The 13,326-nt window shown below is 46.2% G+C and overlaps 1 protein-coding gene across 1 annotated transcript in view; it reads left to right on the forward strand.

The window, feature by feature from the left end:
• ARHGEF12 (Rho guanine nucleotide exchange factor 12) overlaps positions 1 to 13,326 on the forward strand; it is a 77,049-nt gene that overhangs the window by 24,225 nt on the left and 39,498 nt on the right. The window contains exons 2-4 of the mRNA XM_041413770.1: positions 10,086 to 10,109; positions 10,793 to 10,881; positions 12,289 to 12,345. Of these exons, the coding sequence (XP_041269704.1) occupies positions 10,086 to 10,109; positions 10,793 to 10,881; positions 12,289 to 12,345 (170 nt within the window). The remainder of the gene's footprint in view (positions 1 to 10,085; positions 10,110 to 10,792; positions 10,882 to 12,288; positions 12,346 to 13,326) is intronic.

A 13,326-nucleotide genomic window follows, 5' to 3' on the forward strand; every position in this document is an offset into this window, starting at 1 on the left:
GAAATTTTTGGGTTGTGCAGTAGGGCAGACAAACTGATAATGCCTTTGGAATGTGTAAATCCATGGGGGAAGGTGCTGCTGATGTTGTGAGGTTGTAGCTACATCTGTGTCAGGGGAAATCAAAGAATCCCAAGGTGGTTTGGGTTGGAAGGGACCTTAAAGGTCACCCACTCCCATGGGCAGGGACACTGTCCCAGAGTGCTCCAACCTGGCCTTGGGCACTGCCAGGGATCCACCACAGCTTCTCTGGGCACCCTGTGCCCTGCCCACCCTCCCAGGGAACAGTTCCTAATTCCCAATATCCAATCTAACCCTGCTCTCTCTCAGTTTGGAGCCATTCCTCCTCACCCTGTCACCCCAGCCCTTGTAAAGAGTCTCTCCATCTTTCCTTCAGCTCCTGGAAGGCCACAATGAGGTCACCTCAAACAATCCCAATTCTCCCAGCCTTTCCCCATTTTGAAGAATCCCAATTCTTCTCCAGGCTGGACAATCCCAATTCTCCCATCCTTTCCTCTGCTCACCTTGGTAGCCACATTGAACCAGGCAAAGCTGACAAAGCTGAGGAGCACAACAGCTTGACCTTGTCACTTGTTTTAAAACATCTTTTACACACAGGACACACAGTGGAATAGTAAATGTCTTATTGCAGGTTGTTTAGTACACTCTCAGTACTTCCAAGCCATGGAGGTGTGGTGTTCCTGTGCCAGGCAGCTGCACTCACTCCCCAGAAATGTGAACTCTGGGCCAAATACTGCTCTGTGCCTCTGAACCTTGTACATATATTTGCAAAACTTCAAGCTGCCTAATTGGAGGCAGCGTTACGCTATTTTGAAAGCTACATTTCCAGTTGTATTACGTGCACTCTGTGTTGGGGATGGGTTTGTTTTTTTTTTTTCTCTCCTCCCTTTCTAATTGCTGTCTTTTGCTGTTTTTAAGGACTGTTTCCACACCAGGCTCGTTGCTGGTTCATAACAACCACAAGCTGGGTATGGCATTAATAAGGAACTAGGCTTGGTGCCTAATGAAATGCAAAAACTGCTCCCCACGCTGGGGCAGCACGAGGGATCCCAGCCCTGGGTGTGTGTCAGGTGAAAGCAAATCCCGTGGCACTCCACAGCTTTGGGTCTCTCTGCTCTGCTTGGGACAATAAAATTGGTTTATTCCTTGGATTTTTTGGGGCAGTTCCCTGGGAAGCTGCTGCAGACGCCATGGAGGAGGAGCGGTGCTGCTGCCACCGAGCCAGCTCTGCGTTGCAATTATTGGCAAGCAAAGCAAACATTTCATTTCCCTGTAATTAGCTGCAGTTTAGGGAGGGCAGGTTAATTTGGACTCCACGCCCTGTCTGCGCAAGAAACCCCAGTGCTGGATTTGATTCTTTCGGGCTCTGGGCAAAGGGGTTTGAAAGGATTTTTCAGAAGTGAAAGCTGGAGGAGTGAATCACAACAAACGTGTTCTACCCCTCTTCCTTCCCTTCTTCCAAACAGCAAAAGCTCAGGATGCAAAGATGGTGTGAAAATATATTTATGATATGGTGTGAAAATATAATTATTATATAAAATTGGGTATTTTGGGGCTCTTCTAGTGTGGCCAAACCACATATTTCAGCTTTTTCTTGCTACGGGGAAGCTTGAGCTCTCTAGGCCTGGGAATATTTGTCTATGGCCTACTTCAAAATAAATAAATGAGTAAGAAAACTGGGTCATAACTTCTGAAATCACAAGCTTGACCTTTCTGCTGTACCTGGTCACTTGTATTAAATGGGTCATGCAGTAAAAGCTTGGAAAGGAACAAATCCTGAGTATTTCTTTTCTGCTGCGCGCTGGTTTTGCGTAAATTATTGTCATGATAAATTTTCTGGAAGCCTTTTTAGAAAAACACTTGGTCTCTTTCAGCATTTGTGGTGTTTAATTTTTTCGGTTTCGAAGCTGTCAATTTTTTCTCTCCCAGAGGTGAAAACAGAGATTCAGTAATTTGTAAGCAGTCACGTTGGGAAACCAGTAGGAAATCACCTGGGATTTGGCAGCCTCCATTCCCCACCAATTTCTGAGCGGGTTTTGTGCTTGCTCTGAGCTACATTCAGTGGCCAAACCTTACCCCTGTAACTCAGATCTTGCTTTTAGGCTGAATCTAAAGGCAGCATTAAGGAAACATGAGCAGCCTGGTTTATTTATGTTCCCTCCTGTGCCCCCTCCCCAATTTTCATTAGCTTGGCTTCTTCCAGCCTGTTGTAGGGATATTTAACAATAAATGGCCTTGTGTGACAACTTCAGGGCCTGCAGAGGGAAAGCTGCTGCTGCTTCTGAGCCTTGGAAGTCAGTCAGGAGTGGAAGAACAGCTCTGGCTGCTGGAAATGTCCCTGTCCCCTCCCCTTTGGAGAGTTTCTTGGGGACTCAGAGTTCTTGCAGGGTCCTGGCCTGAGCAGCAGAGCAGCACAAAGGCCACATTGAGATGGCTGCTGGGGAAGCCCTCCTTCCTTGCCTGCCCAGTAAATGCAGCTCTTTCTCCATGAAAAGCCCTGACATCAGCTCTTGGAAAAATCCAAGTGCTTGTGTCATGGAAAATAGCTGAGGCACTTGCTTGGGCTGGGAGTGAATGGCTGAACTGTGGATGGAACTTCTCTGGAGATGCTTTTCTGCTTCCTTTTCTGAGACTGAAACCCTTCCCATCTCAGGGCTTTACAGGGAAGGACACTGAGGAAAGAGCTACAGCTGGCTGTAGTAAACTCAGAGTAGCCTGCTTGTCATTTTTACAGGACATAGTATGATGATACATTCCTGTATCATCAGGAAATTCCATGTATGGAGGCAAATCTCCAAATTCTTGCTGTTTGTTTTATGGAGAAGATTTATCTTCGCATTCTGTTTTTCTTTCATAATTTTAAGCTGGTTTCTTTTTCCTCTTTTCTTGCTCCCTTCTCATGCTGCCACCTTCTCTTCACCCCTCTTGATGAAGGCCTCAACCACAAGAATGAAAGAGGAATCTGTATATAGTTAATTTTTTAAAGCTCAAAGAGGGAGCATCGTGTGAAGGCAAGGCACCAGTGGAATTCTCCTTCCCTGTAGAAATAACTCTCTCTTGGAGGCCTGACCCTCCCCGTCTCACAGATGGAACTTGCCAGCCTTCCAGACTTTGCTTTTTATCAAATTCATCTTAACGTACTTTAAGTGTTTTGCTCAGCACATTGGTTGCCATGGCACCAGTCCCTTGCATTGATCCATCTCTGATCCATCAGGAAATATGCTGATGGGCTCTATTGGCCACTCTGCATTTTCTCTCCTAAAAGGAAAATTGAATGTGGTTATGGCTAGAGACATTAGTGGCCTGAAAAATGATAGAATATTGAGTGGGAGGCATTTGCTGATTTTTTATTAAGGCAAATGCAGCGCTGAGGCTGCTGGGGATGTTCAGGGGGCTTTGACACAGAAGGTGGTGGCTCTGTGGGCTCTCCAGTCACTTCCCTAAATTTCATGTTCCTTCTCTGAAGGCAGCACTCCTGTCCGTGAGCTGTCAGCAGTGCAAGGTCAATAATGCCAGGGAGGATTCCTCCGTGAGTCACTGTGTCAGCTGTGCTGCCTCGGACTCCCACAAAAATAACACAGAGCTTGCAGTGCCTCCCTCCCTCTGCCTCCTTGCAAGTCCCAAAAATCCATCCCTAGGCTCTGGCAGCTCCCAGGAATCCCATTTGGATCCCTGTTTTCCTGCTCCCTGTGCCCAATCTGTTGCCACATGCAATGGGTTTGGGTTTTTTTTAATTTAGGGGAAAACCTCCGTGTTTTCCAGAGCTCCTGTGCTTTGATCCTTGGAAAAGATGACCCAGATTGTTTTTTTTGAATTTAGGGGAAAACCTCCGTGTTTTCCAGACCTCCTGTGCTTTGATCCTTGGAAAAGATGACCCAGCAGAAAGCTGATTTTCCATGCTGAGGAGAATGGAGGGGATGTGTTGGATCAGGGCTGTCCCAGGCTGGCTGATGTGCTTCCAGCTGCAGGTGATGCCTGTGTTTTCTCCCAATTGCTGCATTTTCCCTGGATCTGCCTGTCAGGTGTGATCTGCTCAGCCCCTCTGGCTCTCCCACTGCCCTGTGCCCTTTTCCTTGGGACACAAAACTGCCTTCAGCTCCACAGAAAGGTCCTGTTGGTGCTGCACTCTTCCCTGAAACCTTTGTCAGGGCTTTTAAAATCCTGCTCTGGTGGATCTGTGCCTCTACAACCCTGGAAAACAGACTCCCTTCCTTGTTTTTCTTTCATTCTGTCTCTTCCAAGATGAAATTCTGGGAGTAATTTGCAGAATAGCATTTATGTCAATGCTTACCGTGCTTTCAGAGCATTTAAGACCTCCTAGATTTGGACAAAAAATGCATAATTTCTCTGAGTGCTGTCAGTGAGGTCCAATCAGGGTGTTGAAAATGAAGTTTAATGGATATTAAAGGAGCTGGATGCATTAGGAATAGCCCTGGAATTGTTCAGTGAATTTTTACCCATCACCCAGGAACAGACTTTTCCAGGTTTTTCCAGGATCTGTTCGGGGATGTATGAACAAGAGGAGAGAACAATCCTGCTGAGCATTCCCAAAATCTTGAACAGCCATCCCTGGGAGTGTCCCAGGCCAGGCTGGAGAGGGCTTGGAAGGACAGGGTAGTGGAAGGTGTCCCTGCCCAGGCAGGATGAGCTCCGAGTTCCTTCCAACCCAAACCATTCTGGAATTCCAAGTGAGTTAAAATCACTTTTCACCAAAACCCGTGGAGCTGATGGTGGCCAAAGGCTTCTCATTGACTCATGAATTGGTGGAAACCTCCTGAATTAGGATGAGATTTAAAAAAACAAAACAAACAAAACCAGAATTTGGGGGTTTCATCAGGGGGACTTTGAGGTAACCTTTGGTTTTCCTTTTCTCCTTCTAAATATATCCCTAAAAAAACCCAGTGATCAGCCCTGGACTGTTTCTCCTCCTGAACTTGGCATGATCAGTTGTGTTGGCTGCTTTTCTTTGAAATTCAGAATTCATTCAGAGGGTTTTCTGCAACAAGCAACATCTTATTTAAATGAAACTAATAAAGCACTGAAGCAGCTTCTATTGCAACTGTTCATCTCCTAATTAAAGATTAGTTCTGTCAAGCAAGCAGTTTTTGGCTGTTCTCTTCTGCACGGGTTTCACAACATTTCTTACTCATCTGGGCACAAGTTGGAGTAATTTCTCCTTGCACACAGGCTTCATTTCAGGCATGTGAGCAGTCCTGGAACTAAAGTTAGGCACATGAATAAATATTTCCAAGGTTGAGGCCCTTGTCTGAATCTAAATATTTTTCTCTTTGATCAGCTTTGGAGATAGCAGATACTTGAATTCTGGTAATATTTTAGTAGTGGAGGAAAAAAAAAAAAACCCAACATGGTTATCTGGATGCTGTGCTATTTATGGTCAGCTATATTTTCAACCTCCCAAGCTAGAATGGAATGCTTTGTACTGCTGGAAGCTGGGAATCCACCCTGCTCTCCTATTTTTTGACACATTCAGTCTTCAAATCACCTTTTTCTGTTTGGCTTCCAGGTGGTTATTAGGCACTGGTGGTGAATATGTGTGAGCTAACCTGAAATCCAATGTTTAATCTATGCTGTTATTACTTGTAGGTGTATTTTCCTCGCTTAAATAGATTTTCCTAATGCAGCATGACTAAGAAGACACACTTTTAGTCATTTGATGCATTTAAATGACTCAAATTATTCGGACCCAGCATTTTAAAAACAAAATCTGCCTTGGCTTTTAATTGGTGCTGGTATTTGGGAGAGTGGAACAACTCGTTTGAAAATGTGCTGATGTTCATCAGTTATCAGACAAAATGTCTACAGGGTTTTTATCGTGGAGCCTAAACTTGCCAGCTCCTTTTGGAATTGAGGCTCCAGCTGTTCACCACACCCTGCTCTGCCTTCTTGCTGCTGTTTACAGTAGGAGGTGAAATATATTTTAATTTATGTTGTGCTGGGTGCTGTAACACGGTGAGGGGATTTTCAGGGCTGCTTTCAAATTTAGTATAATTTCCAAGTGAAGATCAGTTGCAGTGAAACATAGGTAAAGTCCTGGGAGCTCCTCTGTGATCTTTGATTGGATTTCATCCATTTTTACTCTGCTTCCTGCAGATAAAGTCCTGGGAGCTCGAGCCTCTGTGATCTTTGATTGGATTTCATCCATTTTTACTCTGCTTCCTGCTGTAGTGGCACAGTGTTTGGGAAATGAGGAATGTCTTCCAGGTGGTGTTCAGGGAGGGAAATGGGAGAAGGGAGGAATGGGGTGCTGAATGCTCCCAGCAAGGATCAGTGTTGTAGCCTCAGCTCAACTGAGTCTTCCACCTGAAATTTCTGTGATTTCCTAACTCGTGCCCAGGAATTATTTCAGATCCAGGAGGGGAGGGTCTTTGGGGGCTGGAGAGCTTCACCTGCAGCCTGGCTGGACAAAGCTCATCCTTTTCCCACTCCATTGAGTTTAGAGAATACCTGTGAAGCAAAGGAAAGGCAGGAGAGGGTGGGGAGTGGTGGTTGTGCAGCACCCGGAGACTGTGCTGGGATCATCTGCTGCCTCCATCCCTGCTCCCACCATGTCCCTGCCTCCTCCTTTGCTTCCCAAGCTGTCCCTTCCTCCTTCCCTGCTCCCAGCCTGTCCCTGTGTCTGTCCCTGCTCCCAGCCTGTCCCTGAGTCTGTCCCTGCTCCCAGCCTGTCCCTGAGTCTGTCCCTGCTCCCAGCCTGTCCCTGAGTCTGTCCCTGCTCCCAGCCTGTCCCTGAGTCTGTCCCTGCTCCCAGCCTGTCCCTGAGTCTGTCCCTGCTCCCAGCCTGTCCCTGAGTCTGTCCCTGCTCCCAGCCTGTCCCTGAGTCTGTCCCTGCTCCCAGCCTGTCCCTGAGTCTGTCCCTGCTCCCAGCCTGTCCCTGAGTCTGTCCCTGCTCCCAGCCTGTCCCTGTGTCCATCCCTGCTCCCAGCCTGTCCCTGTGTTCATCCTTGCTCCCAGCCTGTCCCTGTGTCCATCCCTGCTCCCAGCCTGTCCCTCTGTCCATCCCTGCTTGCTTGGGACCAGAAGGAACCTCAGAAGCTGAGCCAAGGGGCTCCAGCGCTGCCTGGGGTGGGGGGCACAGCCCTGGAATGGGGTCCCTGCCCAGGGAGGAGGATTCCCCAGAGCCAGCTGGATCCTGACCCCTTGTACCACCCAGCTGTGAGCACAGCTGTGGATTAGGAGCAGGGGATTTTGGCTCCCACCCCACAGGAATTTGATATTCACCGGTAACGTCAAAGCATTAAAAAAAAATTCCGGTGTTTTCAGCGCTGCTTTGTTTACAAAATCTTTAAAGTTCCTTCCTAAATAATTAATCACCAGCCTAGTATAATAAGCAGAAAGGTTTTACACAACTTCTGGACCTGGAAAATAGGACATTAGTGTTTCACAGATGATAAAGAGCTCTGAACCAGCCCAGAGGTCCAGCAGTGAACTCACTTTGTGTTATCCACGAGCTCTGCCTGATGCTGCAGCAGCAGAGCCTGCAGTTCTGGGTGCTGATAAGAACCTCTGTAGGATAAAGTTTGTCACTAAAATGCTTCATTAAAGTACTTAGCAGTGGTGTTAGGGTTTTTTATGCTGCTCAGAAGTTCAAATGCATCAGATAAAAAAATGGGCGTAATTCATCCTAAGCATCTTTTCCTATCTTTCCCTGGATTCCTTTTTCTTTTTTCTTTTCTGCTTTTCAGTGATTGCTGCTCTATCTACTGGCTGCTCAGGGTTCAGGCAGGGTTGGATTGGCCTGAGATGACTTTTGTTTGCTTTCCTTTGGGATTCAAGCTGTCTGTCCTGCACAGAGTCCTTCTTCCCTGCCTCAAATTCGTAACTGGGGGATGGGATGCTAAAGAGATGTGGCTTTGCAGGTAGAGCAGAACGAGGAGAGGATGTTTCTTATTTGAATCAGGGTGGATTTCCCAGGCTTTTAAGATTAAAATAGAGCTTTTGGGGGCAGGAGGAAGGAGGATTACCACGTCTTCCCTTCAATTAATTAACTTTTTGCTGTTTATGCAATCACAGGCCCTATCTACCCCCTTAATTTGGAAGCTGCTGTTGTAGTTCAGCTAAATTCAATGCTGTTATCTGAAAGATGGCAAATGTCTTGCTGTGAATAATCATTTTCAGGAACAGGCAGACAACATTTTAATTTCCCTTGCCTAATGTGTCATCAGATGCTTGTTCTGGAGTTCCATATTAGTGCATGTTTGCACAGGGGCTTGGCATGTGGGAGCTGGCCAGTTTTGGGTGTTTCCACACTTGATGGCACAGCTCTTGTTCCAAGAGAGGGCTTAGGCTGGCTCTGTGCAGCCACTTAGAGTTTTCAGTAATGAGGAGGGAGCTACTGGAGCTTTAGGACTGGGATTTTCCTGCCTGGGCCACTCCAGGTGGAGTTGTGGAGGGGAGGAGGTGACAAGAGGAGCGTTTGGGGCAGTTTTGTGCTGCCAGTCAAGGAATCTTGGTTGGAATGGTCTGGCAAACTCTGGGAGAATGGTTTGGTTCTGGGATGTGGCTGTTGCTCAGCTCAGGATCACAGAAATGCCACCTCCAGTGATGGGCACTCCAGACCCTCCTGGGCAGCCCCTCCCAGTGTCCAACAACCCTTTCCGTGGAGAAATTCCTGCTGCTGCCCTGCCTGAGGCCCTGTGTTATTCACCCTTATGCCAAATGTTCTACCTTTCACTAATTTGGGAGAAGATTCCAAACCCCCCTTGGCTCCAGCTCCTTTCACCTGAGCCTGGTTTTGGAACTCTTCACAGGATTCACAGAATTACAGAATTAATTCACAGAATCACAGAACTCACAGAATTTATATAATTTACAGAATTCACAGAATGCCCAGGTTGGAAGAGAGCTTTCACCTGAGCCTGGCTTTGGAGCTGTTCACAGGATTACAGAATTAATTCACAGAATCACAGAACTCACAGAATTTATATAATTTACAGAATTCACAGAATGACCAGGCTGGAAGAGACCTCCAAGATCATCGAGTCCCGCCCAGCCCCAACAGCTCAACTCAACCCTGGCCCCCAGTGCCACATCCAGGCTTTGTTAAACACACCCAGGGATGGTGACTGCACCACCTCCCCGGGCAGCCATTCCAGAACTTTATCACCTTTCTGTAAAAAACTTTTTCCTGCTATCCAGCCTGTATTTCCCTTGGTGCAGCTGCAGGCTGTGTGCTCTGGCTCTGTCAGTGCTGCCTGTCCCTGAGACAGAGCTACTGCTCCTTGTCCCTCTCCTGTTGTCCTTTTCTAATCCAGACTTGGGGACTGTTGGTCATTAAGAAATCAGTGTGTTTCAACTAAAAACATAAAATAAAATCTAAAAATAAACGGTCATTTCTTGCCCTGGTCACCTCTGTGGTGTTTGAGTTGTGTGGGGTTGAATTTCTTCTCTCTAAAGCCTCACCCCAGCACTTCCTGAAAAATGTATATAAATAGGAGAAAATGCATGAAGAATAATTATTTTATACATAGGGGGAAATTATCAGCTATAAACCACCTGCAGAGCCTTCTTTTAGAACAAAAAGTGATTTAAGTTACCTGTCCTTGCCTTACACAGCTCTAAATGTGTGTTTTGCCTTTCTAGTGAAGGATCTGAAACATAAAAGGAGCAGGAACGGAGCTGAGCTTGTGAGTCTGAGAAGGAAATAGTTTTGTTTTATGAGAGTAGAAGTTTTGGGGCCTCGAGCTGGATGGCACCACCTGGTTCTGTCAGGAATTCAAGGGAAAAAAAATCCTGGATTCATAAACCCCACGTTTTCCTCAGTTAAAAATACAAATATACTTTGTTCTCCCTTCAGCTTTGGGTTTGTTGCTTTTGTTATCTATATGTAAAATACTACTTGGAATAGGTAATTTAATTTCAACTTTGTTGCACTTGTCTCGAAGATGGCAAGTTCATGGAGTTCCATGAAAATAGAGATGGTTTTTTTTGTGAAGGTACCAGAGAAGTGTAAAATAACTGTTTGTATTTAAGCACTAATGTTGATATAAAACCTGATATTGAAAAATAAAAGTTCATTAAATTTCTTTTTTTTTTTTTTTTCTTTTCAGGTTTCCTCTCAAAAAACCTTCGAGGTGAGTTCCTGAAATTTGCTTTTTTGTCTGTATTGTAAATTGTACTGCAGCATTTTTGCAGGGGAATGCTTTTAAAAGTTAAAAAAAAAATATATATACAGACACAGCTTGTAGCACGCATTACAGATGTGAGGAAATCAATATCCAGATGGGGATAAGGTGCCAAAAATAGATTTATTGGTGGTGTCCTTGGCATGGGGTGACCATTTGCACTCTGTGACATGGCTGGGGCTCATCTTACCTGAGATTTGAGATGGTCAGGGAAGGAAGGGGACACTGTTGTCCCTTCTGGGGAGATCCTAAATCTTTAAATTTGGCATGCTGAAATATTTAAAGTTTGCTGGGAGAGTTAAGATTTCAGGAGGGTTTTTCCCACTAAATTTATTTGGCTTTTGAGATAAAATATGGGCTGATGCTGAGTGATAAAGAGAATGCACTTGCTGTTACCAATTCTGGAGGTTACCAGGACTGTTCCTGGAGCCTTGGATCCACTCCCAGAGATTGCAAGGGAGATCATTTTCCCCTTTGCATTCAGCCTGGGAATAAATTTTTTAAGGGAACTCGATGCCTACGCTTTAATCTGAATTTCTGGTGAGCAGGCAGAGCTGGGTGAGCTTTTTGGGAGCGCTCAGGCAGCTCCTGTGGGCTCTGGTGTGAGGATATTTTGCTTTTCTGTGCCCCAGACACGGCAGCATTCTGAGCAGAGAGTCTCCAGCAGACAAGAAGCAGAAGGTTGAACGCTGCAGCAGCACCCACGACTTCGATCCCACAGGTAAAGTCCCAAAATTCAAGGAAAAAAAGCCGAACAAAAGCACTGGGAAGTCGATTAAAAGTGATTTTAATGTGGTTTTCAGAGCTGGGTTGTTCTGCAAAGGCAATGTGGGCACTGAAATGAATGTGGGCTTGATTTTAAACACCCTCATCCTCAACCTGGATTAGTGTATCAGTAAATAATTATAACAACTTCCACTTTCAACAAAGTCAGGAGGCAAAGGCTGTAATTAGCTGTGAGGAGTTCTTTAGTGAAGTCTGAAATTGGAGATGTGGTTGGCCCAGCCAGGGCTGGGTTTCCTTGCTGGGGTTTTAATTTTGGGGGGTTTCTTTTGTTCTTTAGTCTATTTTGATCCCTCTTTACCCCTTGCAAAGTGAATTTCTCCTTCCCAAAGTGATGCATTTGAAGAGAAAAACTTCTTTTTAAAGGATTTGCTGTCCTACTTTGATTTAGCCTGCTTTTATTTTAGTTAAATTAGGGAGATGAGGGTGCACACAGGATTCTTGTTCTCTCTGGAGCACTCCCCCAGTGCCTGCTCATGAAATTCCTGCCAGGCTCCTGTCTGAGCCTCCTGGCCCCATGCAAGGTGTATTTTTCCTGTCTGTGCATTCAGGCTTTTCCCTGGGGCTTGGGGAGCATGGCGGGGGGGAATGGAAGGGTGGCACAAATTTTGGAATGTGGGGTTGTTTATAAACCATCCTGGTAATGGTTTCTGCCACTGGCTGCGTGAGTCCTTCTAGTGTGCACAAAATAAATGAAAAAGGGCGTTAAATGCCCATTTAGTGGGGGGAAAAAAGTGGTTTAGTGCTTGTCTTCTTTTCCTTTGTCCTTTGGGACAGGTAAAATTATTTCAGGTTGGGGGAGCTCTCAGGCTGTCAACTCATTTTGTGGAAGGAATTTAATTTCTCCAGAAGCAAACTTGAGGAATCCTGTAATCTTAATTTGCAGAGAGTCACTCCAGAGTTGAGAGCTGTTACCTGCTTTGATAGGGGAACTCTGCACTGCAGCCTGCAGAAAACCCTTCTCTTTTATTTAAGGGGTGAATTCAGGATGCTGAACTGCTGTGCCTGTGCTGGTTATTGACTCTGGGGAGGAACACTGCCAGAGTCTCCGTGCTTGGACTGGTTTTTATATGTAGTTACTGCAGAGAATTCCTCTGGTCGTGGTCTAGCTCCTGTAACAGATTCTGTGTGCTATTACCTGTGTCTCCCTGTATTATTCACCCTTATTCCAAATGTTCCACCTGTGTTTTGTTCACATCTTATTTGTGTTTTGCACGATTTAACCCGATAAATCCGAGTCTGTGTTTTTTTTCCATGAAGTTTTTTTTTTTTGTATTTTTTTTTCCTCATGTTTGGTCTCCATATTTTCTATATCTCTCTCTCCTTCTCTCCTGCTCTCGTGCAGATAGCTCCTCCAAGAAGACAAAGTCTAGTTCTGAGGAGAGTAGATCCGAGACTTATGGTAAGCCAAAGCTGCAGCCTCCCCCTGGGCAGCTCCTGCTTTTCCTGTCTGTGAATCCCAGGCTTTCCCCCCTCCCCTGATCTGCATGGTCGGCTCTGCAGCAGGGACTGCCCTTCCATCCTGCTTCAGTTCCCAGCTTGTAGTGTCCCAGTGGCTGGAAAATGTTAATTTTGACTCCTGTGGAGGTGTCACGGTTGGGCTGAGCTCCAGTGACCATCTGAGCTGCTCCTCCTGCCAGGTGAGCAGGGCCACCAGGCCAGGGTGGCTGTGCTGCCCTCAGGCCCTGGGGCAGGAGCAGGAACAGGGGTTTGAGGTGTCTGGAAAGGGTTTGATCCACTCAGGCACACACTTTCCTCAGCCTGGAAGTGCTCTGAAGCCCAGGAACAGCCAGAGCTGCCCTTGCATCCTGCGTCAGTTCCCAGCTTGTAGTGTGATGGTGGCTGCAAAATGTTAATTTTGGCACCTGTGGTGGTGTCACTGGGTGCTCCTGGCAGTGAAGGCACAGCTCCTAAAGGGGTTTGTGCTTGTGGAAAAGTCTGGGCCGTATTCTCACTCTTATTAATCTTCCTGCATTGTTTGTAGGTGTTCTCTGTCGGTTCCTTTTGACAGAAATGGAAAAATGTGTCTGTAAATAATTTAAATGAGTGGAAGGATGTGAACTTACTCTCTGTCCCAGAGAGGGGGAGTGACCCTGCGCTCCTGGGCTTGTTGGCTGCAATAAATGGCAGTAACAAGTTTGGGAAGGGAATATCCATCCCCACCCATCCTGGTGCTGTCCCTGCACCACGAGGGGCCTGTGTGCTCCCTCAGCTTTGCCAGTGGGTCAGTCTTGGGGCTGTGGAATCCCCCTGCTCTAGGGACTTATTCCACTTCCAGTCTCTGGAGATATTTGCATTCAGACCTTAGAATCTAGAAGGATTTACAAGTTGTTTTTTGGATCCTATCAGCATCTTCAGCCCCTTGGACTTGGGCTGAATCTGC

Source organism: Onychostruthus taczanowskii, unplaced genomic scaffold (assembly GCF_017590055.1).
Source record: "Onychostruthus taczanowskii isolate IOZ18803 unplaced genomic scaffold, ASM1759005v1 scaffold43, whole genome shotgun sequence".
In the NCBI taxonomy this organism is placed as follows: domain Eukaryota; kingdom Metazoa; phylum Chordata; class Aves; order Passeriformes; family Passeridae; genus Onychostruthus; species Onychostruthus taczanowskii.